Consider the following 26,436-nt stretch of genomic DNA (forward strand, 5'->3'; position numbering starts at 1 on the left):
ACCAAAGGCCGAAGTGACAGAAATCGGGACAACCGGAGGGGATGGCGGTGATGTGAGGATCACATGTTTTCACGGAGTGTTAATGCTTTGCTCCGGTACTCTATTAAAAGGAGTACCTTAATATCCAGTAGATTCCCTAGAGGCCCGGCTGCCACCGGCTGGTAGGACAAAAGATGTTGTGCAAATTTCTCATTGCGAGCACGTACGACTATATATGGAAAACATGCCTACATGATTAATAATCTTGATGTTCTGTCTTAATGCTTTGAATCCTATCAATTGCCCAACTGTAATTTGTTCACCCAACACTTGTTGCTTGTTATTGGAGAGTTACCACTAGTGTAGATCGCTGGGAACCCCGGTCCATCTCTCATCATCATATATTCGTTCTACATGTCATTGGGAGTAGTATCAACTATTTTATGGTACCATTGCTCCTGTGCCATTACTGCTGTGTTACTGTTACTATTGCTCTCATATTACTGCTGCTTTCACATCACCCATGTTACTAGTGCTTTTCCAGGTGCAGCTGAATTGACAACTCAGTTGTTAAGGCTTATAAGTATTCTTTACCTCCCCTTGTGTCGAATCAATAAATTTGGGTTTTACTTCCCTCGAAGACTGCCGCGGTCCCCTATACTTGTGGGTTATCAGACACCACGACGCCGCCAGACATGCGCTCGACCAGACCCTGGACCGCCGCCGCCGGAGACGGAGAAGAAAATCCCGTGAGCGCCGCCCGACGACACGGAAGCAATGCGAGCTATCCAGACGCCGCCCGACCGCGCCGTCACCGCCATTAGCTTCGCCTGGACGTGTAGAGCACTGCCGCACCCTCGCCTAGCTCAACCGCTCGCCGGAATCGCCGTGCCCATGTCGACCACCACCCTGCCCCGCAACCCTCACTCGCCTCTATAAATAGAGCGTTCCCTGGAAGCAACGGAGCACACCATCTCACTCCCCACCCTTCACTGCCTCTCCTCAACCACTTAGCTACCTCGATCATCGTCAGAGCTGCCCCAATTTGAAGATCGGAGCCGCCCGTACCCGAAGATCGCCGCCGTCGATTGGAGTCGTTCCAGGAGCTGCCGCCGGTACCAGGAGCTTCGCCGTCGTCCACATCTACCTCGAGCACACTGCCAGCCACCGCGGGAGCTCTGGTTAGCCCTCCGACCCCCTAGGTCCGCCGCCAGAGCGTTGGGTTCTCGTCGGAGAAGACGATGAACCTCGACCGTCCGATTCCTTCTAATCCAACGCCTCACTTTAAAACGTACAGTTTCGGGTTTTAATAGCCACTGACGTGTGGACCCCAAGCTGTCAGCACGCCCACGCGTCTGTGGACCGTGATGGGCTGGGGTGGGCCGTTTTAATTCAATTCGGCCCAGCTTCGTTTTCCCGCCGGCCCTTTAATTCATATTCTGTTTAATTTAAATCCAATCAAATTCAATACTGCATCCAACTTTGAAATTCAATAGAATCCGTTTGGCTTGGCCAAATTTAACAAATTTTATATTGTTGGAAAGCTACTAAAAAGTTCTACAATATGCCACTGGTCCCATCTCAAAATTAATTGTAGAATTAATCTGATAAAAAGAAGAAGGCAGGGACTTTTCCCCATTCAAATAATATTTAAAAATCAACCAAAATAGATATTAAGTTAATTTCAACTCCAATAGCTCACATTTGACTTACACTAATTGTTTATGCAAGAAAATGGTGTGGTCACTTTGCATGATCATGCCCTAGTTTAATTAATGGACAATATGGCTAGTTTATCTAAGTGATATTGTCCAAAACTATTATGCAAATCATATGAAGTAGTATACTTCATTTAAATCTTGTCTCAAATGAATTCATGTGATGTTTTGACCCCTGGCCAAACTCTCTTATATGAATTACTTGGAGATTTAAATCATATGTAGCATTATTAAATGGTATGAGGCGGTCTACCTCATTTAAATCATTTTCCCAAATGATGATAATGAATGTTTGACTTAGGTCAATATAAGTTCATGTATGATTGTTTGAGAAATTAAATCTTAAGAAGATTTCAATGAGAGGAAATTATTTCTCAAGAACCCTATGGAAACTATCATTTACATATTAAATAAAAGGAAATTAAATCTCCTCAAGCAACACAACCCATGCACCCTAATTAGATTAATTGTGTGCATAGAATAGTTTGTGTGATTATATGTGATGTATGAAATAGTCATTGAATTAGTTGAGTGATCATACTCGTATTTAAATTTAGACGCTAGCACCGGAGAATACCCGGAGGAAGAAGGTTGCTACCAAGAGGAGGAGGAGGAGAACTTTGAGAACTACCAAGGCAAGCTAATATTCTTGCAAAGTGCAAAGCCCCTTTGGGGCAAGGAACCATGAATCTTATCTTTTCTTACATAAGCCTATCCCCAAATTTATACCTTACAAGTTTTTACTTGTTTATTCAAAGATTTACTTTTATAGTTAACTTTGGCCAAAGAAAAAGGAGTTACTAGAGTAGTGAAGTTAGTCTCAATCAAGCAAAGCAAGATAGCACCCCTCATGATTTAGAGCTAGTGCTAATGAATTAAAACTTGACTACTCTAGATGGGAACAATGTGAATTGAACTGAATTTGAAACCTTGGAATGATGAAGCATTCCATTGAATGATTTTTGAAGGTGAATATGACAAAGAGAAGATGGTGATTTTTGATAAAAATGATATTGGTTTGAATGCGATACCTTTCCAATATTGAGTACCCCCACAATACCTGATTATGGGTAGGGCTTAACTGGAAGTTTATGCATCTTAGTATGGGTTCCCTCTGAACACACATCATAGGGGTTATGCTTGAGGCTGCCTCCGTTGTTGAGAAAAGATGTGAATTGAGGCGAATTGTACGGCCAAGCCCTGTGCAGTTCCCAGGTTGACAGTTGGTCTTCACTGGGAGGCCAAGCTCATGGGGAGAGGTGCTCATACTAGGATTTATAAGTGAAAGGTTATGGTTGATGATCCGCGTACTGTGTTACGATGATTCGGGGTAATCCCGACGGATGAAATCAAATGTTGTGCCACAAGTGTGCAACCTCTGCAGAGTGTCAATCTATTCGAATAGCCGCGTCCACGGTTACAGACGGTTGGAAAGGCCATACAGTTTCCGATGTCAAATTCTTGAAAATGATGTTGAAATGACTTGTGGTGAATTGAATTGAAATCACCACTTGAATGGTGGGAATGACCCTAATGTTCCCACTTGAGTTAGTTAGCACATGAATAAGCTTTTCTCAAATACTTGTGAACTAAAATTGGCTTTATACAAATAAACTAGAGCTTAGCAAACCTTACTAGAATTGTCTAGCACTTACATTAGTATTAGTTTGCGAGTACTTGAAGTACTCACGGCTTTGTCCCTGGCTATTCAAATGGCCAGAGTATGAAGATGAACAAGGAGATGACCAGCAGGACGCCTACGACAACTAGGAGTCTTCCAACGTCAAGCGTTGGCCTGTGGACTAGGGAGTCCTTGTATCTTACGCTTCCGCTATGAACTTATGTTTGTTCGTTGATCAATAGATCAACTATTTGTGTAATATGGATCATGTGATTCCAATTTGTAAGACATTATGGTTTGTAATGAATGATGACTGTGATACTTAACTATTATGCCTCGCAACAACAATATTCCTGGGATTGCGATGTATGACATAATAGGCATTCGGACTTAAAAATCCGGGTGTTGACACATAACATCAGGTAAAGATAGATTTTTCCGAAAATATTCTGTTGCGCATCTTGAAAATTTGTCAACTCACGAAAGTTAGATAATAACCTGGGGAATATGTATAAAAAAATTCAGCTCAAAATTACGCCCTGGCTAGTTTTACGAATTTTTATGGTGACAGTACATAATCTGTTTTCAGGACATCAACTTCCCTAAATCTTACTTTCTTTCTATTAGAGGATATTATTGGCACAAAAACGAAATAAAAATGATAAGGATAGGATATTACAGAGTTAATAACCTCCAAGACTCAACAAAAGAAAAATTACAGTAATAAACATGGGTTATCTCCCAAGAGTGCTTTTTTTTAACGCCTTTCAGCTAGGCACAGAAAAAGAGCGAGCATCAAGTATTATCAAGAGAAGAAGCATCAACATCATAATTTGTTCTAATAATAGAGTCATAAGGTGATTTATTTCTCTTTCTATTGAAGTTTTCCATACCTTTCTTAAGTGGGAATTGATATTTAATAATCTCATCTCTCATATCAATAACAACACCAACTGTTCTAAGAAACGGCCTTCTCAAAATAATTGGACAAGAAGCATTGCATTCAATATCCAAGACAACAAAATCAACGGGGACAAGGTTATTTTTAACCATAATAAGAACATTATTAACTCTCCCTAAAGGTTTCTTTTCATCAATATCAACAAGATGAACATCCAAATAACATTGTTCCAACGGTGGCAATTCAAGCATATCATAGATCTTTATAGGCATAACAGAAATACTTGCACCAAGATCACATAAAGCATTGCAATCAAAGCCATCTATTTTCATCTTAATGATGGGCTCCCAGCCATCTTCTAACTTTTTATGAATAGAAGCTTCACGTTTTAATTTCTCTTCTCTAATTTGCATAAGAGCATTTGTAATAATGTGCTTTGTAAAAGCCATATTTATAGCACTAGCATTAGAACTTATAGCAAGTTTTTGTAAGAACTTAATTACTTCAGAGATATTGCAATCATCAAAATCAAATTCATTTTTATCAAAGGTGAAAGGGCTATTGTCTCCCATGCTCCGAAAAATTCGAGAACACTTATCAGGAACAATTTCAGTGGTTCTAGGAAATTTTTTAGAAGGAGCGGGGACTTTTCCTACACCGATTATTTTACCATTAATAGTAGGGGAGTGGCTAGAATTTGAGACATAATTGCTACTGGCGGTGATGGTACAAATTTTAGTTAAATTGTTGTTTCTAGCAATTTCATCTTCTCTTTCCCACATAGCATGCAATTCCGTCAACATCCTAACATTTTCGTCAATTCTAACTTGAATGACATTCAAAGTTTTACTTTCTTTAACATCATGAGGCATAACCTTTAATTTGTGAAAATCAACATCATGGGCTAGGCAATCAACTTTAGAAGCGAGAATATCAATTTTGCCAAGCTTTTCCTCAGCTGTTTTAATGAAAGCAGTTTGTTTACTAATAAATTTCTTAAGCATGACTTCAAGATCAGAGGGTGCACTTTTATTATTGTTGTAGGAATTAACATAAGAATTTCCATAAGCATTACCATTATTAGAAGTATGTGTCCTATAATTATTTCTACCAAAATTATTTCTATAAGCATTGTTGTTAAAATTGTTGCTTTTAATAAAATCCACATTAACATGCTCTTCTTGAGCAACCAAAGAAGCTAATGAAATATTATTTGGATCGACATGTGCTTTACCATTAACAAGCATAGACATAATAGTATCAATTTTATCACTCAACGAGGAGGACTTCGACAGAATTTACCTTCTTACCTTGTGGAGCTCTCTCGGTGTGCCATTCAGAATAATTTATCATCATATCATCAAGTAATTTTGTTGTAGCCCCCAAAGCAATGGACATAAAGGTACCTCCAGCAGCTGAATCCAGGAGATTTCTTGAAGAAAAATTTAATCGTGCATAAAAAGTTTAGATGATCATCCAAGTAGTCAGTCCATGAGTGGGACAATTTTTTACCAAAGATTTCATTTTTTTCCAAGCTTGAGCAACATGTTCATTATCAAATTGTCTAAATTTTATTATGTCGCTTCTCAAAGATATAATCTTAGCAGGGGGATAATATTTTCCAACAAAAGCATCTTTGCATTTAATGCAAGAACCAATACTATTTCTATGCAAAGATAGCAACCAATCTTTAGCTCTCCCTCTCAAAGAGAAAGGAAATAATTTCAGTTTAATAATGTCACCATCTACATCCTTATATTTTTGCATCTCACAAAGTTCAACAAAATTATTAAGGTGAGAAGCGGCATCTTCAGTACTAACACCAGAAAATTGCTCTTTCATAACAAAATTTAATAAAACGGGTTTAATTTCATAGAAGGCTGTTGCGGGAGCAGGTGGAGCAATAGGTGTACAAATAAAATAATTGTTGTTGGTGCTAGTAAAGTCACACAACTTAGTATTTTCAGCGGGACCCATTTTAGCAAAATTAAAACAGAACAATAGAAATGATAGCTATAATAGAAACTATTTTTTTGTGTTTTTTACATAAAGACAAATATAAAGGAAACTAAAAAAAATTCGTTTTTGATACGATAAAGCAAACAAGACAAAATAAAATAAACTAAACTAAACTATAACAAAGTAAAAAGATTGGAGATGAGAGACTCCCCTTGCAGAAATTCTCTTTCTCCCCGGCAACGGCGCCATAAAATCTTGATGGTGCTCCGGGGACGGCGCTAGACAATCTTTGTGGCGATTGTTGTGGAAGTGGTTGGGAAACCCCAAGAGAAAGGTGTGATGAACACAACAACAAGTTTTTCATCAGTAAGAAACCAAGGTTTAATCGACCAGTAGGAGAAAGGCGTAACTTCTAAAGGTGTTGCTAGCTAACTAGAGGCAGGGCGCACTACCGGCGTCCGCAACAACGTGGAACCTGCACACAGTACAACCAAAATACTTTGCCCCAACTTACAGTGAGGTTGTCAATCTCACCGGTTTGCTGAACACAAAGGATTAGACGTATCGAGTGGAAAGAGAAGTTTGCAGTAATTAAAGAGAACAGAGCTTTGCAGTAAGTAACAGAGCAAGATTGCAGTGGATGAATTTATCATTGTAAAGGAAAGGACCGGGGTCCACAGTTCACTAGAGATGTCTCTCCATAAAGATAAATAACATGTTGGGTGAATAAATTACAGCTGGGCAATTGACAGAATATCGATCATACATGACAAGATGATTACTGTGAGATTCGTTTGGGTATTACAACATAATACATAGATCGTAATCCAACTGCGTATATGACTAATAATTCACCTTCCGGTTATCGTTCGAACCCCTTTCAGTATTAAGTTGCAAGCAACAGATTATCGCATTAAGCAATGTGTGTAAAGTAAACAAGAGAATTACCCTTGGATAAAACATTGTTATTTTCTCCCTAGTAGCAACAGCACATCTACAATCTTAGAAGTTATTGTCACTCTCCCAGATTACTAGAGGCATGAACCTACTATCGAGCATAAATACTCTCTCTTGGAGTCACAAGCATCTACTTGTCCAGAGTATCTACTAGCAACAGAGAGCATGTAAGATCACAAATAACATATGACAAGAATATATAATCGATCTCAACATAGTACAAAATATTCATCGGATCCCAACAAACAAAACATGTAGCATTACATAAAGATGATCTTGATCATGTATGGTAGCTCAAAAGATCTAAACATGAGGCACAAATTGGAGAAGGCAACCATCTAGATACTGCTATGGACCCATAGTCCAGGGATGAACTACTCACGCATCACTTCAGAGGCGGGCATGGCAATGTAGATGCCTCCGACGATGATTTCCCCCTCCGGTAGGGTGCCGGGAAGATCTTCAGAACCCTCTCAAGATGGGTTCTGCAATGGCGGCCGCGACGGAACTTTTCGTGGATGGAGGCTCGGGTATTCATGGTTTTCCCGAGATCGTGATTAAATAGGCGGAGGAGCGATGTCGGTGGAGGCCAGGGGGGCCACACCACCCCTAGGCGTGGGCTAGGGCCAGGCCGTGCCTAGGGCTGGCGTGGCCGCCCTGCTGCCCCTTCGACTCCCCTCTGGACTATGTCTTCGTTACGTAAAAATATTGACTTCGGCTTTTGTTTTATCCAATTCCGAGAATGTTTCCTGTACAACTTTTCTGAAATACAAAACATCAGAAAACAAGGAACTGACACTGTGGCATCTTGTTAATACGTTAGTGCCGGAAAATATATTTAAGTGCAACGAAGTATGAGCAAAACATATATAAATTGGTGTAAAACAAGCATGGAGCATCAAAAATTATAGATATGTTTGAGACGTATCACGCGCCGTCTCTCCCTGCGGAGGGTGATGAGAAGACGCCAGTGCTCCATCAACGCATCGTCGCCTACCCTCCCTTGCTGGCTGATGCGCCGCCTGGAGGGAGAGTTCGACGGAACTGCGAATCTGCTCGTCTTCTCGGGCAAAGGCGTCGTCCTGCAGATTCTTCTGCGACTCGAAGGACTCGACGAGCTCTCGTTGCTGATCCGCCGCCTCGTCCGGGTGCAGCCCGTCGTCGTCGACCAGTCGAAGTCATCGTTATCGCCCCCTCCTCCGCCGCCTCCGCCTCGTCCTCCTCCTCCGCCTCATCGTCCTCCTCCTCCTCCATTTGCGCCGCCACAACAGCCGCCAACGCATCCGCCCGCGCCCCCAAGACGCCTCCGCTGCTGCCAGTGTTACCTCCCGCTGCTGACGCTCCACCTCCTCCCGCCATTCACGGTACTGTAGATCCCGCTCCATGTGCAGGCACTACCGCTCTGCCTGCCACCACTCGCCCATCTCCTCCGCCCGGCGCCGCCGCGCCTCTTCCGCCGTGGCGGCATCGAACACCGCTATGGTATCCGCTAGCGCCACCTCCTTCCACGCTTCGTTCTCCGCAGCTTCCGGGTCGATGTCGAACTGCGGTGCTAGAGGTGGTGGTGGATACGGTGGTGGAGGGAACTGGCCGGCGCCGGGGCGGTTCATCATTGCGCAGGTGGTGTTTATGCGACGAGGGTTGTGCTTGCGGTGGAGAAAGGGTGCCGACGGCTGTGGTGGCTACCATTGAGCAGGGGAGGCCTTTTATAGACGACGGCGTCGCCAGAAGAGGCGGGAAGATAGCACGAGAATAGGCTAGAAGCGGCGGGAAGAAAGCGCGGTGGCGTGCGAACGCCGGCGACGCGTGGAGGTTGCGCAGCGCCGATGAGACGTCTCGCCTGCCCCTCCATCGACATTAAGGCAAAGCTACGACACTTCGTTCATGAGTCGCTGACATGTCGGGCCCACGTCTCACCGTCTCTCATTTCGTTGTGTCTGGCGTGCCCGGAGCGTCTCCTGTGGAGCGGGGACGGGCTCGAGACGTCGGACAGCGTATTGGGCCACGCCGGACAGAAATGGTCTTTGGAGCGCGCGACTGGAAATGAAATTTTATCCCCATGCTCCAAATCCCTTTGGGGGTTGCTTTGTGGGACGCGGCTGGAGATGCTCTCAGCATTGGTTTGTTTTGCCCCGAAGAGACACGACACGATGTCGCTTTCCGAGTTGGAATTCTTCCATGGTAATTCGTAGGGCAGCGTAGACCATTTTTATCTTAATTAATTCCGCCTAATATAACAATAAAATATGATGTACAATGCATTATTTTTTTAGTCTTATCTCCGCTAAACATGTGCTGAGGAAGATTGTTGCTAAGAGATCATCTTTTAATTAAGAGAAGGTAAACTTTTTTTATACTTTCTCTTTCCTCCGCCCAACATTTATCCTACATGGCACTCCTAATTTATTACCATCGTACCGTACGTGCCATTAGTTGAAGAATGGCTTGCTAGGTATCATATCATATGGTGTACTTATTCCACTCCAAATTACAATTTAATTTAAACATGAGCTTTAGATGGTTTTTGTAGGGTTTCTAGCATCCAGTATCCTATGTGACGAGAAGATCCCACAAAAGTTAAAAGGTAAGTTCTATAGGACGGCAGTTAGACTGGCAATACTATATGGGGCAGAATATTGGCTAATTAAAGACAACACATCCAACAGATGAGTGTCCCGGAGATGCGCATGCTACTGTGGATGTGTATCCATACAAGAAATGTCCGGACGGGTTAGAAACGAGGTAATTTGTGATATGCTAGGCGTGGCACCAATTATCGACAAGAAGCTAGTCCAACACCGACTAAGATGGTTTGGGTATATCTAGCGGAGGCCTCCAGATGCGCCAGTTAACAGGGGGATTCTAAAAAATATGGAGGAGACTAGAAGAGGTAGAGGACAACCAAAGTTCACTTGGGCGGAGACGGTAAAAAGGGACCCGAGGGATTGGAATATACCTAAAGTCTTGCATCTTGAAAGGATTGTGTGGATATCAACGATCCATGTGCCAGAATGTTAGTTTACTCTCTCTCTTTTTCCTTCGCCTTGTTTTAGTTTTCTTTGTTTTCTACTGGGTTTCATATCTTGTTTATCCCAACTTGCTTCGGGAAAAGGCTTCGATGTTGTTATTGTTGATGACTTTTAGATGGTTGATCCATGTCTCAGCCATGACCCAACCTTATGTGATCTATGAGTTGTACTCTTGTGTAAGCAATTTTTTTTGCGAAAATGCAAAAGCTTTGTGTTTCGATTCATTGATAGAAAAAAATGACTTTACATTACAAGCCTAAGAAAGGGCTGAGCACCCACATTATAGACCTAACACTCAAAACAAGACCACGACAAAACGGCTGAAATCCGTCGAGTGCTCCTCCAAGACGCAGCAGAGTCAGCTCCTCCTCACAATAGAACCCTTGCCGATGAAAGTAGCAATGCTTGTGCAACGTCTAAATTACCAAGAACCTGCTAGCCGCAGCCAAGACGCGTACCACCCGAATCTCGCGTGCCCACCACATGGCTCAGCTAGGATCATTGCTGCTCCGGCCTCGCCCAAATCCGGTGTACGCCATCGGTGCAACACCTCCCTCCCAAAACCCTCGACAGACGTGATATGCAAGTGTGCAGTCTTTAGCAACCTTGCATTGACCATAGAGGCCAGACCACCACTACTCATCTAGAGGCTTGCTCGTGCTGTCCGAGAAAGATCCTCGTCGCGCAAGCCACCGTGATACCACTCGAGAGACCGATACACTACCTGCATCGCAAGACGCCTCCTATGTGTCCAACGCTGAGATCCACGAGGAAGAACTACGGCCCAAACTCAAGTTCCCAAGACGACGCCTCCATGGAGGGTACGTCAAGGAGGTCATAGTCCAAGCCAAATCTGAGGTTTTCACCCAGAACATGAGACCCTAGGCGAGGGTGGTGTCGAAACCCTCGGTGACACCACAGAGGAAACATCGCCCTCAGGCGTCGCCATCACCGGCCCCGAAAGGCAGGGCTTTCGTCCAGATCATGGTACCTCACCGCCACAAGCATTGTCTGTTCTTCACCTAGAGCTCTCACGCTGACCCTTTCCACCCAAAGCACTAGCCTTGCCAGGGCAACCCGCCAGCAGCACGTCCCGTGCGCCATGTCGGGGGCAGCCATGCCCACAAAGGGACAAGCCTCTTGATAAGAGCATCACCGAGCCGCAAGCCCCACATGTGCATCCATGGGAGGAGTCGATGCATGTTTGCACACATCCACCTAAGAGAACATCGCCGGCCACCCAACACCGCCCACCTTGACGCCAGCACCACACGGATGCCTCGAGCCGCCACGCCAATATGGCGTTGGGCTCTGCTCAAACCGGCCAGAGCAGCACCACCCCTGCGCTCAGAGCCGAGGAGGAGGTGCCTGACCGCACCCAGGCGCAGGGGGCTAGAACGGCCGGGAGCCGCCCCTTTGGGTCTAGACCAGAGCTAGCAAACCCGCGCCGCCATGGCGCCATCTCCGTCCATCCAGCACCGCCTGCCGCCAGCGCCATCACCCTCATCCCCAGCGTCATCCCCGCCCACCCGAGAAGCTCCCGGAGAGTGGGCGGGTGGTGGAGACGCCCACCGTCGGCGGTAGTGCGCGGGCTTTACCCGCTGGTTGCCTCTGTGTAAGCAATCTTTATATGTATTAACCGATGGAAAAGCAGAGGCTCCCCGATTTCGGAAAGAAGTAACAAGTCTAGAACGAAAAGAAACTACATGTGCTAAATGGGATAAGACCGAAAACATATGCCTGGTGTTTACCTTTCTCTTCTGCAATGATGACGACTTTCATTCACTTACTTTGTACCGGTCACAGTTAGTCAGAACCACTATAACAGGTCAAGATATGGTACTCAAAGTTAGGCATTGCTTTTCCACCTGAATTCAAACGCTCTGCCAACCCACCGGCGGACTCACGGATACTACATCCGTTCCAAAGAATAAAGCGTCTTTGTTTTATGAGTTTTTTGTTTGATCAAAAATTACTTTAAATAGATAAAGATTATTTGTATGAAATTAGCGCTTTTCAATACGAATTCAACGATACTAATTACATATAATATAATTAAGGTTTTGTTGCTTAATTTTTATGGTCAAAGTTCATCTTGAAATACGCGTGCGCCTTATTCCTTGAAACGGAGGTAGTACACACCATTGGCTAGGATTATCCTCCTTTTCAAATAAAAATAGAGCACCATTCTTAATCTGAAGCGCTATTATACCAGGGTATATATGTGGTCAAACTTTCTCTAAGACTAGCCACAATGAAAGTATCATAAGTAGTATCAGTCATGCCATGTTGGTAAAAATTTGATGTTCTAATTAATGAAGTGAGAGATGGAAGTAGTATTATAATATGATACCGTATCATAGCACGTAAAACTAGAAAATTTAATGGTAAACACATCATGTACATAAATTTGCATTGAGATTCTACAAAACATTAAATACGATGATATTATGATACTACCTCCGATTCAAGGAATAAGGCGCCCTCGTTTTACATGCTTTTCGTTTGACTAAGAATTACTTCAAATATATAAAGATTATTTGTATGAAATTAACATCATTAGAAAGTGTTTTTCAATACGAATCCAAAGATACTAATTACATATAATATAACCAAGATTTTGTTGCTTAATTTTTATGGTCAAAATTCGTCTTAGAATACACGTGCACCTTATTCCTTGGGACGAAGGTAGTACTATCTTATGATATTATGCATTGTGAGGGTAGTATCATGAACTAGTATCATGTGCATGATACTAGTGTATGATAGATACTATTATGGCACATGCACCAAATATTACCAGCTCCGACTTTATCTAGATACGGGAAACATATCTTTTTACTAGAAAACATAACATTTTTCAGTGGTTGCGCCCCGTAGCCTATGGAGTCATAAGGAGGCGACCAAGGAGGTCTACGTGCTTCGTTGGTTTCGAGAACGCACCACTGCCCTGCCAATGATCATTGGTTTTGCTTTTCAGCTTCCGAGTCAATTGCTTTTAGCATTTGTACTAGATGGTCCATGCGCGTCTTGCCGCGCCGACTTCCGATGCTTCGGCTAAATTATTTGGCGTGCGTTTTCCTCTGTTTTTTTCTTTGCTTCTATTTTAGTATTTGATCTTAACAAGGTTCAACCAGCTCGTCCATGATTCTAGGCCACCCTTTTGTGGGAAAGCTGATTCTAGTTTTCCTTTGTGGTGGACGTCTTTCTTGTATATGGGCCTAAGGCTGAAGAATTCATGAAATTTATGGTGGGGCCTATCCATTTCGTTTTTTTTTTTTTCAAATTCCTTCTTCCCGCATGCCTCAAACATGAGCAGAGCTACCGGCCAACCACGTGTCATCTTCCGCTTGACCACCTCCCGCACCAGCGCCAACCCGCCATCCACCGTGTAGCCGCTTCCCGCTCCGGTCGGTCGCCTGCCCGCCGCTCAGGCGTCTCGCCGCCTCCCGTCCTTCACTCGGCCATGGCACGAGTCGCGCGCCGCTCGGCCGTCTGCCTCTCTGCCGCCTCCCGCACGAGCCAGTAATCGGCCGATGCTCGGCAGTCCGCCTCTCCACCGCCTCCCGTCCCAAGCGGAGGTTACCCGGCTCGGCCCGAGCTCGGTCGTGAGCGGCTCCAGCGCCCCATGCTCCGCACGTGGCCCCGTCGTACTATTACCGCGGAAGATTCACCGGAGATTAGCTAAGGTTCGTCAGAAATTTGCCGGCTTCGGCCGCGGAAGGGAACCAACTCCTCGCACCAACAATGTGGCGAACTGAATAGTTCGGCCCAAAATTCATGTATATGCAACATTTGACGAAGCGGTGTGGGTTTGCTGCAAAAAAAATGTTAGGCTTACGGCATTTTTGCTGGACATTTTTTCGTCTAGTATCGCATACTGGCGATTATTTTCTGGATTTCAACCGGATATGGTATCTGTTAGAGATGATCTAAACCACATGCATAGCCTGCAAACATGAGATATTGTTAGGATCACATAATCATTAAATTGAAAAGGCGTGTATCTAATTGTCTAGAAGCAAGAGTGATAAGACATAATGTCTGCTCGCTGCAATTTAGATCTTATTGGGCGCACAAAGCTATTGTCATTATTTAGTCTCTCTTTTATCATTTTTATACTCCCTACCTTCCATCAAAAGTGTCTCAACTTTATCAAAATTTAGATGTATATAGACACTATTTAATAGGTAGATACATTTAAATTTTAACAAAGTTCAGACAATTTGGTGGGATGGAGGGAGTATTGTGCATCACTATAGATCTCGTCAAAAGTTAAATATACATCATTACAAAAGATAAAATGGTACTCATTGTAAAATGGCATGTTTAGTATCTAGTAGAAGGATCCCGCACCTGTTTTTTTTGCTGCTGACACTTTTCTTCTGCTGCTCTTGTGTCCGTATGCCTGCTCTACAATGGATCTCAACTTAATAAAACTTAGTACTACTTAATTGCAAGGGCGCCCATTTTTCTTGCTTTTCCGTAGATACGGTTACTGTACTACTTAATTGCCCAAAATAGCTTCAATATAAGAATTTCATAGAACTCTCATGTAACTGCAGACTGTAGTACGTCGGGATGGAATAGAACTTGCATCTTGTATAAGCTTTCCACTATTGAGGAAATACTGATTGAAAGCCAATCCCATTCACCAAAATAATTTCATGATGACCAGGTTCCCAATTTTAGCAATACAACCTGCAGGTAAAATGTTTTTTTAAGAAACGCAGTCCAACTACAGAAAGATTACCTTGCCTTGATTAAACTGTTCCGAACTGCAGCATGGGAGTGAGTGAGAGGGCCATCATTCCTAGGGACCAAGAAACTGGGGTTGATGGTCAGGAATCCAAGCGGCAGCAATGACTGCAAGCCAGCAACTTCCCCACGGTGAACAGCGACGAACCAACCCCACTGCGTGGGCACTGAAGCGAAGCAAACTGGGGAAGCCACAACAGGAACATCGGCAAGAACATGTAACATGAACCGACTAACGGTAAACCCTGGACTCAGTAGTTCGAACTATATCAATAGCAGTAACAACAGATTAACAAGTACGCCCCTGCAAACAACAAATAGTATGAAAGTTAGGAGCATATTAGTTGCCTCACATGAGCAGCAAAAGTATCATAAGCAAGTAGCCTGGATGCCAATTTTTTCTAAGAGAAGAGAACCAAAATTATTGAGAATGATTTTTAAATTGGTCTCAAGGCTCTAATTCATCTTCACAGTTGAAAAAATACAATAAGTACGAACAGCAGGGACATCCCATCTATCATAAGAGAACAATTATCGACATTTTCATACATTAGACTGAGGTATAAACATTAATATGAAATCATCATGATCATAAATCTACATATAGATAAATGATAAGTTTGAGTAGATGGCATCATCGTAAGAGGTGACTTTGTTCAGTGTCCATCACAGGACATCAAGGCAATCATAGAATCTGTTCTTTCCATATTATATTCAGCCAAAAATAGGTGCACTATCTTGATGTTAAAATCATCAAATATGTGTCAGTGAAGATGACTATTCAATCATAAAGCTCTTAATGTCATTAAATCTACAATCCTAAAGCACAACTATCGGATACCTGTTCCATCAATAGAATTTTCTTATAATTCCTAAACTAAAATGTTATTCTCTTTTTCCTACAAATCTGCAGTCTTAGCTTGCAGGATAGGGAAATAAATTCTTCAACAAAAAATTAGGGAAATAAACTATTGTTACTTCAAAATCAGGGCAACTGAAATTATAGCTCCAGAACTAATTCCAATAAATCTGAGAGCAAGTACACAACACTATGTGCTAGCTAAATCATGGCGGATCAAATCACAGAAATATCTTGCATTAGCTTATCAACGTTTCATAATTTAGCATAACTTTCTCTCCATGTCTAATTGAGCTACATCATAGTCAAACAAAGATTCTGAGACTCTGATTGTTTCTAAAACAGGTATTCGGAATTTACATGGTTCAAAAATATATTCTTGCTCAAAGTCAAGCATATTGGAGCCTGGGTAATCAATTACCTCATGCGTATACTTCTAGAGATAGACATCAAATAATTAGCGCAAATAAGAACTACATGGCGTATGTGTACTAAATACTGATGTTATTCAGATTTGTTTTGCCTGCCTAACATACCTTCATCAAGTGAACTCCCCTTCAGAAACATAAAGTCCCATTATCTCACCGGTTCCATCAAGCCATTTACAAACAACGCTGATCCATGCTCATGCCAAATAGGAAGAGACAGGCGAAGGACGAACTGGGAGATCGCAATAATCTGAGGCAGCGGTCTAAAGCAACCAACGAACCCTACAATTGCAGCATAGGAGGACGGATCTTTGTACCAGCATGGAGCAGGTCAACGCTGCTACTTGGAAGTGTATGTCAGACATTTGTTCAAACAGTTGGTGTGCACAGGAAACACCTGCAATATATGAAACCTAAAAGAGAGATGCAATTTAAAAAAAAAAACACTCCTGCAATCACCTATTCGACACTGATGTTTGCAGCATAGCGAAACCAAATTTGGGGAAAACATTAGGAGGCAGCACGGGCGAACACCTTCCCTAAGTCACAACACAAAGCCAGTAGAGGAAGAGCAGACTAAGGAGTAAGGAACACCAGACTTACCACGTTCTCGTGCAGATAGAGGCACGGAGCGACATGTCGTCCTTGGCGGCGACCACCGGCAGCGAGCCCAGCTTACAGTCGAGCGGCTGCAGCCTGCAGCAGTGGCTCCTCCATGTCCTTGTCGCCGCTCCAGGGGTGCACCTCCACCTGGAAGTCAGGCGTCGAGCGGCGGCTTCGATCTACCGGGGAGGATGGAGGCGGTATGGCGGTCGTAGATTCTAATGGGCTTGTGACGACCGTACGGGGGATGGGGCGGGGACGAACCGCCGTATCAATTTCTAGGCATCGACGTTGCGGTACTCGGCCAGATAACCGGCTTACTGTAGCGTGGGCCCCAAATCAACCACATGCTCTCAAATGGGTGGGAGCTTAGAGCTCTTTAGAGATGACTGAAACCATAGACCTTTCCAGGACCCGGTAGACATTTCAGCGTCAGATCAGGTTCACATGCAACCATTGGTCTGTTTTTTTTTTAGTTTGCAAGTCCATTTATTTCCAGACTTCTACCACTAAATACTGAAACCATAGACGTCGCTCTTCTTTTCGCTATTGATAATTAGGTACATTTACTTAAGAGCTAGTCACTCCGTCAAAATCACCAGAGCATTAGCTAATACAGATAGGAACGGGATGTCTTCTCTTTCTTTTTTCAGGATTCGCACAATTCCGAAAAAAAAATGTTTACTTACCTACAAAATGTTGATAAGAAACTCTTTAGTATCTGAAATACGAAAAATAGACAAATTTATGGATTTATAAATCAACAAAATGTTGATAAGAAACACTTTAGTATGTGAAATACAAAAAATAGACAAATTTATTGATTTATAAGTTTGTGTATGTGCTAATAGTAGCCCTCAATTTTCCCCACAAAAAAATTAGCCATCATCAACTTAAAAGCTTTCTCCCAAAAAAAATTGTGGAGAAAGAGAGCCAAAGCAAAAGTTCATACAAGGGGAAATTAAGTAGAGTTACCAACACAAGTATTTGAGCATAACAGAAAACACAGATCATCAGCAGCTGAAGCAAAATAGAATATATATATTACATGTTTCCGCATGGAGTACACAAGGCTCAGCAAACACAGCAGATTATTTTATATACAGTACAACTACACCCATAATTGCATTTTTCTCACAAGTTAATGCATCATCTCGTGCATTACATCACCCATATTCACTCATCCTCCTCGGAGATTGCAGTCACCTCGGATGACAAATGGTAAGAATCCTCAATATGGATGTGCTCTTCATCACAGAAGAATGGCCTAGAAGGCATTTGCAAGCTATCAACGCTACCTTCCAGCATCTCTATGACCGCGCTCATCATCGGACGATCTTGAGACCTCATCTGAATGCACCACAGTCCAACAATGCATAGCTTCTTCTCCAGCTCATGCATGTCAGCAACAGGAGATATCTCATACCCCTCTGGGACAGTTAGCCTATCATACACCCAGGATGGGTAGTAGGCCTGACTTGAGTTTGTTGTGCTCGGATCAGCGTTTTTTCTTCCTCCAGCCATCTCGAGCAGCAGCATTCCAAAGCTATAAACGTCGGACTTGCTAGATATGACGCCAAAGCTACGTGATATCATCTCAGGAGCTATGTACCCAACAGTTCCCCGCAAGGCACTCATTGGCACAAAACTACCGCCTCTTGGGTACAGTTTGGCGAGACCAAAATCAGCAACTTTTGGGACCAAATTGCTATCAAGAAGGATGTTGTGGGGCTTGATGTCGAAGTGTAGAATTTGCATCTCGCACCCCTGGTGTAGGTAGTTAATCCCTTGGGCAATGCCCAAAGCAATCTCATTGAGCTTATCCCAGGAAAAACTCTTCTCAGCTGAGAAGATGTACTTGTCGAGAGAACCTCCAGGCATGTACTCGTATACTAGAGCCCTCCTCAGTTCTTCCGAGCAGAATCCCAAAAGATGAACCACATTGACATGATGGATCCTGCCGATGGTGGATACCTCACTGATGAAGTCATCTCCATTACAGTTGGAGTTAACCTCTAGCATCTTCACCGCGACATGAACACTGCCTGGCAATAGCACACCCTTGAACACGGATCCATAGCCTCCTTGACCAACTTATCTCTGAAATGGCCTGTGATTGCGGTGATGTCGGTGTAGGCGTACCTTGCTGGGCCAAGCATTTGTTGCATTTGGAGGAACTTCTCGACTGCATCGATTGTTATCCTTGTTTTCCAGTACTTGTAGGTGAGGAAAATCAACACAGCCAGGGGCGCCAAAACGAGCCTGCATAGTACTGTCAAACAAGGCAGCAGGTATGTATAGGTTACATTATATGGATGATGCCTAAAAAATATGCCTTACACAATGTAAGTTAAATCATGGTACAATAGGAAAACCCCTCCCGATTTCCATGACTAAAAAATGATTAAAAAAACTTACATAGAACAGACTAATAAGGAAAGCACATTGTGTTGTTGGTAGAAAATTTTCACGTACCAATATATAACTTGATGATGTTAATACCAGATTCGATGGCTTCCATTCTGAAAAATATCTTGGTTGGCTTGCAGTAACCGTAATTATTACGGTAATAACTTATGCAATTTAAGAAATGTATGTCACTCCAGAAAAAGGCAATAGGCCACTTCAGGATGTTTGCATCAGATATTTGCTCCTTGAAATAGCTGCAAGGCACACCATTATACAAACAGGGATTTAAGAGGGGGACACAGTTCTTAGATAAGAGTAAACTGCCCCTCACCACCTAGTTTAAGTGTTCAGTAAAGCCTCCAAGGGTGATGTTTGTGGGTTGTGTTAGTTGTCTAAAAGGCAAAATCAGTACGTTTGATTTTCTGAACACAGAGCACAATGTAATTCAAGCAGCTTGGCACTTTGGACTCGCTTTTATATTAAACATGATCCGATCTGCGCTCTGACAACTGGCCACACCTGCAGATGTTATGGGCATTGAGTGCAACGACTATGCGGCAAGCAGGCATCAGTAATAGAATTGTACATGCCTATTCGGAAAGGTATAGGATAAAGCATACAAGGAGATAGAATGTTGGATACGATTGTGTACTCTGAAATCTAAATTAAGTAGTGTCCAATTGCTCCCTCCATATCAGAAATGAGTTGCATCTTGGACATGCCTTCAGTCAAACCTTTAGAACTTTTACTACAAATATCATTTTAATTACGGAAATACTTTTGTACACCCACGCATGGGTGCGGGTGTTTCCGTCACCGTAATTTAAATAGATTTGTCTCGATTAGCATTTCTATAGTAATATAATATTATATATTTCTTGATTTTTGCACATATATATTCAGTATAAATCAGTGGTCAAAGTTACATCCTGAAGACCATATCAATGTCCAAAATGTCACTTAATTGTGACATGAAGGGAGTAAATTAGCAAATAGACTTGGAAGTTTAGTCTAAGAGTTCTGCTTCCGACTGGTAAATCGAGCTAGTTGTCATATATAAATATACCCCCATCTACCCGTTTTATAGTCAACCAATGAAAAAAGCAGCAGTTCTCTAAGCCTCTGAGCCTCTCTTCCACGTCAGGGACGAGCCCTGTTGTCCGATTCTTGAGGGTAAGTGCTCAGTCTTTGGAAATTTACTCTACCTAAATTATCTCGTGGATCAAGATTTATAACAGCATATGTCACACAAGCCGATGACGGGACGGGTCAGTGTGTCCCGGGCAACTAATCAGCTCAGATTAACAAAAATGAACTAGAGTTTAACTCTATATATGCTGATTGTACTTTTTTGAAGCTCATGTGGTTTAACAGGCCACATTAATTCTTGTTGTTAAAAACATAAGGGATGAAGGAAACCAAATTCAGGAGGAAATAGAATGACAGGTTGACATGGCCACACTCCACAGCGTAATCTCACCTGGTTGAATTCTTGAGGCATAAATTAATGCCCTCGGAGCAAGGGTGCTCCTGGACTTTGATATCCATAGGAAACTTAACAGAAAACCCCTTCCTGATAAATCCCATGATATCTTCATAACTTGCATTCCATAGCTGTTTCCGATAAGAAGAATCCCAGTTGTCACCAAAGGGAATCATGGCCAGGTAGCCGCATGACGATTGAAGATCTTGAAATGAACAATAGCCAGAATACCAAAGATAAACATGTGAATTCTTCGCACTAAGGCAAGCAATGGACTTGTACTGACTATTACTCGTTACCGCTCGCGAACAGTTAGCAAAACATGCCCAACTGTCGGTGTTAGTAACCAAGTCGTAAGGGCCATAATCTAGGTAGGGAAACTGATCCGAGCGAGGAAGAGGGCAGCTGCTGTTCATTTCCATGTTGGCATCCACAACCCAGAAGGATGAATCGGTATAGTTGATCTCAGTGACAAAGTACGTTCCCGTATTGATGTCAATTCTGGCCTTGCTGTTGGTGCAAACTAGCTCGTATGCTTCAACACCGCACTCAGGTGGGTCGCCTGGACGACGGAAAGGATCCTGAACGTCTTGGAGATCCCCACAGGAGAAACGTGGGCACAAATATCCTGCCTGGACGTCTGCCACAGGAACTCCAATCACATAGAAGACAGTTAGGGCTTGCAGGGCAATAGAACAATGATACGCACTGGGTTTCGCCATGAAAGCTTTGCAGATGTGTGCATAAGTACACCCACTAGGGAATTGATGGCATAGTTCTGGAGAGGATTACTTGGTTATATAGAGAAGGCATGGTCAGGATACTACTGACTTTGGATGGAGTATACAAGATTGCTACAGTTTTTTTTAAATAAAAGAAAAACTCAGCCACCAGTTAATCCTGGACTTTCGTTATCTTTTCCTTATTTACTTGGTAAGGGTTCATTATTTCCAGCGGTGGAAATGACAGCATGCTAGAGTTTCCACGCAATGCCCCTTGACGCACGGCAGCAGTGCTTCTAGTCAAAAGAAACTCCTTTGCATGTGCGTATAGCTATCAGTAAAGCATTAATCTGACCAGGATGGTGACAATCAGAGTACTAGAATTCCCACAAAGTGGCCCTCCGCATGGAATTAATGGAAGTACTCGAGTTTCCACTCAGCTCTAGAATCCTTGACTACAGCTAGTGCACAGTCACTATCCAGTCACTAGAATATGGCATGAGGTTGAATTTGCAACACAGATTAACCCATGATAGTTAAGGCATACAACTATATATCAGAGCATTACAGCACGATTCTGGTTGCTGGTGTTGCTTTTTTATACTTGCAGCAGCTTGCTTTCCTTCATCCCCATTCCTCTTCCTCTGCATCGTACAGAAAGATGAGTGCATTCCTTGTTGCAGCTGTCCTGCTATGTCTCGTCAATTATGGAGTTGACTTGGCCACAGCGTGGGAAGATAAAGATTTCTTCAAATACTGCCAACCGTCCAAGTGCAGCAAGCATGGCCCGGAGATCAGGTTTCCTTTTCGACTTGAATCCAACAATACATCATCATCATGCAGTACACCATGCATGGCATTAGCATGCTCTGGCCAGGACACCATCCTGGTTCACCCAGTCCTTGGCCCATGCAAAGTGACCACCATAGATTACAGGTATCCTGGCATCAAGATCATCCCGCTCGTAGACTCCTTGTCTCCCTGTCCGCTCCAGAAGCTCATCTCCAGAAGCATACCCTATGCACAGCACCAGGGCCACTGTGACGTATATTATCAGTACTATGCAACCTTAGTATGCTGCTCGAAAGAGTTCACGCGAAGCATTCATGATGCCGATAGCGTTGCTGGCCCAGTTTCCTGCCTTAGCAACGTAACCCACTTCTCGTATTTGGTGGATTCTTTTGCATCCATTTCCATTCTTTCATCAGACTGCAAGGTGTGCTTAGATGGTGTCATCCCGCTACCCATCAACTACGACATAGTCCCATTTTCTTTCAAGAGAAGTGCAGAAGGAATCCTCAGTTTTTCTGAGATGGCGATGGAATGGGAAAATTCGATGTATGAAATAGGCAATAGTTCCAAGGCAGGCATCAATTGCCCAGAATGTGAACGTCAAGGGAAACACTGTGCATTCAGCTCACAAAGGAATCAAACATTCTGCATGCGTCATGGTATTGTTTGAACTAACCCCATTTGTTTTCTCACTGAATTTCAAATTTAATAAGGTGTTGTAATTTTTATTTAATTTTGGATTTTCTCATTCTACAATTCGATGTGTTTGAAGTCCATAAAAGATTTCCTGTTATTAGAAATCATTTGGTTAGCTAGATTGAGCAACCACATTGAGGCACCCCAATATCACAAATGCGATCTCATAGAAATAGTTTTGCAGGAAGAAATTACGTTTTATCTTCTATCTTATCAAGCACTGTCCTTTTAAAAATCAAAACTCTATTATTGTTATTTAGTCCAACACTTGAGTAGAGAATTACAGATACCACATTGGTACAGAATGGACCAACTAAATAAAAAATCTAAAGCTTAAACCTACAAGGCTACAACGACATCCTCTTCAAGGGAACAAAATATCAGCAACAACCCTGTGTTCTAGACACTCGCGACACAGGAAATATGAATAATCAAATAATACAAACCAGTAAACTGCACATACACATATACAGGGACATAAAAGGTTGTATGCATAACATCAAGATAAAGGTTACTTTTAGTTGGTAGCCACTATGTAGACCAGCAGGTTTTCGGTGCATTTCATTTTATTCATTATGCAGTACAACCTTGAGTCCTTGTCTAAGCCCAGTAAAAAGCCTATACATTATCTTTGAACATTCTTCTCGTTTGATATTACATCTCATTAGAACAATGTATTGTGACAACTGTCCTTTTACAAACATTATTGTCAATTGTTAGCACTGACAATGTGCTTGAGAAAAAAACTGGTGATAGTACAATTCTTTTTGGTTCACTAAACTCGTTTTTGTGGCAGGTGACCAAAAGTCCATATCTCATTCTTATCTTCTCAATTTGCAGGTTCGCGTATCAGAGTCACCGCTGGTACAGTCGCAAACCATGCACTTCAACAATAATGAATGGAAAATAAATCTTTCCATTATGCATAAAATTCTTCTTATTTGTCATTTACAATCTGTTATACCTGATATAAGTTAGCATACTTATTTCCTATTATCTATTGATTCAGCTACATCATCGGTGGCCGCATTCGTTGTTCTTTTGTTGACGGTGGCCACTGCGCTTTACCTTTCACTTAAGACAAGATATAACGAAGAGATACATTTGAAGGTTGAAATGTTTCTCAGGACATATGGCACATCAAAACCCACGAGGTACACTTTCTCTGAAGTTAAAAAGATGGCAAGACGGTTTAAGGAGAAAATAGGACAAGGGGGATTTGGAAGTGTATACAAAGGCAAATTACCAAATGGAGTTCCCATGGCTGTCAAGATGCTAGAAAACTCTACAGCAGAGGGAGGAGAATTCATTAATGAAGTTGCAACCATTGGGAGAATCCACCATGCAAACATTGTCCAGCTCCTGGGCTTTTGCTCAGAAGGAACAAGGCGGGCACTTATTTATGAATTCATGCCTAACGAATCATTGGAGAGATATATATTCTCCGCTGATTCTAAGGCTTATCATCAACTCCTAGTTCCTGACAAAATGCTAGATGTTGCTCTAGGCATTGCCCGGGGAATGGAATACCTACATCAAGGATGCAACCAGCGCATTCTCCATTTTGACATCAAGCCTCACAACATCTTGTTGGACTACAACTTCAATCCAAAGATCTCAGACTTTGGCCTCGCAAAGTTGTGTGCAAGGGACCAGAGCATTGTCACGTTAACCGCAGCAAGAGGAACAATGGGTTATATTGCACCAGAGTTATATTCGCGGAACTTTGGGGGGATATCCTACAAATCAGATGTGTACAGTTTTGGCATGCTGGTGTTAGAAATGGTTAGTGGAAGGAGGAACTGTGACCCAAGTGTGGGTAGCCAGAACGATGTCTACCTCCCAGAGTGGATCTACGAGAAAATAATCACTGGGCAAGACTTGGTCCTTATTTCAGACATGGCAGAGGAGGAGAAAGAAAAGGTAAGACAGCTGGCCATTGTGGCATTATGGTGCATCCAGTGGAATCCAAAACATCGGCCCTCGATGACAAAGGTGGTCAACATGTTAACGGGAAGATTGCAGAACCTGCAGATTCCCCCTAAGCCGTTTGTCTCATCTGAAAATCAACGAATGGTGTAAAGCATGGAGAAGATGCTGCCACACTTCAGTAAATATACTTAGTCCATGAGCCACCGCAATAATGCACAGCACTATCATCATGCAATATATATTTTTTCCGACCTTTTCAACCTTACTAGCACCTGATGCACGAATATTTGGTCATCGCCATGTAATAGCACTATCAGGTATTCGCAACATATCAGAATCACATCGAAAATTGTTTGGATTGTAACAGCTAATAATAATACAGTAATCTGTTGGTTACCTTCAGTGGCGGAGCCACGTTGAGACCTGTGTGGTCATTTGACCACACAGCTTTGTGCCAAGTTCTTTGTATTTTTGAATTAATCTTGTAAAAAATATTTAAAATAACTAAAAAGTACATGTATTTGACATCACAGATTTCAAATGACATCACAGGCTTTAAGTTCTGGCTCCGCCACTGGTTACCTTATTCTGCTGTTCCGGTGATTTCTCTCCACTTCAATATTTTCTGAAGGTGCATTCCTCCTCGCTGAACTCCTCAAGACACAGCACTAGGGGTTCCTTTTTTTTTCTGGCAAAAGGCAAATCAATAGGCGCTCTGACTTCCCCTTTTATCTCACGGGATCATCCTACAGGTCGATTAATCATGCCATTTGTAATCCTGGGAATAAGAATTCAATGTGAATGGATGTATATCCGGGTTGGAGGGTACATTTCCTACTAAGATTCAGCAATGCAAAAAAAGAACGGAAATCAAACTAATGGGTTGCTACCTTCGCCGACGCAAATGAGGAGACCGCGGATCTCGAAGGCTGCCGCACCCCGGTGGGTGGGGAGGGGGGGGGGGGGGCATGACGGCGTTAGGAGAGACCTGGAATTCCATAACTGGAAGCGCGATGTGGTGGGCTACTGGGATCCAGGATCGCCGCCGCCACCGGAGCGAGCACCGCCGGGGTCGAGGTTTTTTTTTTTAGGGAACGCCGGGGTCGATGTAGGAAGAACAGGTGCATCTGCGGAAGAGATCCAGCCCAGTCAAGTAACGCAACTAGGCCCAGGAGACACCATTCTTTAGAGAGGGAAACAGAGGCCCGCTTCAGTATTTTTATATGTCAGATTGATTATTTCCAGCGATGATTAAATTACGACCTCAGCACCGCTGCAGCTGTGCTTGTTTTTCTTTCGAAAAGGTCCATCGAATCTATTAATCTCTATCTCTATCTCTACTAGTTGAATGCCCGTGCGTTGCTACGGATTCTTGAGATCTTTTTATAAACTTCATAAAAGATGTACTCCTTTTTGAACCAACATGAATAAAAACAAATATAGTGATTAGCCAAGAAAAATACCTAACCATCTCAAATTTATAATTGAGCACATGTGTGTTGCTACGGACAAATAAATATATTGCAGTACTAATCAGGAATTCAATCTATTTTGCGCAAAAATATTGAATAACAATATCATCTCTAGAAA

At 42.8% G+C, this 26,436-nt stretch overlaps 1 protein-coding gene and 1 pseudogene across 1 annotated transcript; one reads left to right on the forward strand and one right to left on the reverse strand.

The window, feature by feature from the left end:
- Positions 1 to 17,833: 17,833 nt before the first annotated feature.
- Positions 17,834 to 22,109, reverse strand: LOC127332050 (LEAF RUST 10 DISEASE-RESISTANCE LOCUS RECEPTOR-LIKE PROTEIN KINASE-like 2.4; annotated as a pseudogene).
- LOC127332051 (rust resistance kinase Lr10) lies at positions 22,088 to 24,996 on the forward strand. Its single transcript, XM_051358305.2, has 3 exons — positions 22,088 to 22,877; positions 23,755 to 23,778; positions 23,924 to 24,996. The coding sequence occupies exons 1-3, from the start codon at positions 22,088 to 22,090 to the stop codon at positions 24,994 to 24,996; spliced, it is 1,887 nt and encodes a 628-aa protein (XP_051214265.1).
- The last annotated feature ends 1,440 nt before the right edge of the window (positions 24,997 to 26,436 follow it).

The sequence above is a fragment of the Lolium perenne genome, chromosome 2 (assembly GCF_019359855.2).
Source record: "Lolium perenne isolate Kyuss_39 chromosome 2, Kyuss_2.0, whole genome shotgun sequence".
Taxonomy (NCBI): Eukaryota; Viridiplantae; Streptophyta; class Magnoliopsida; order Poales; family Poaceae; genus Lolium; species Lolium perenne.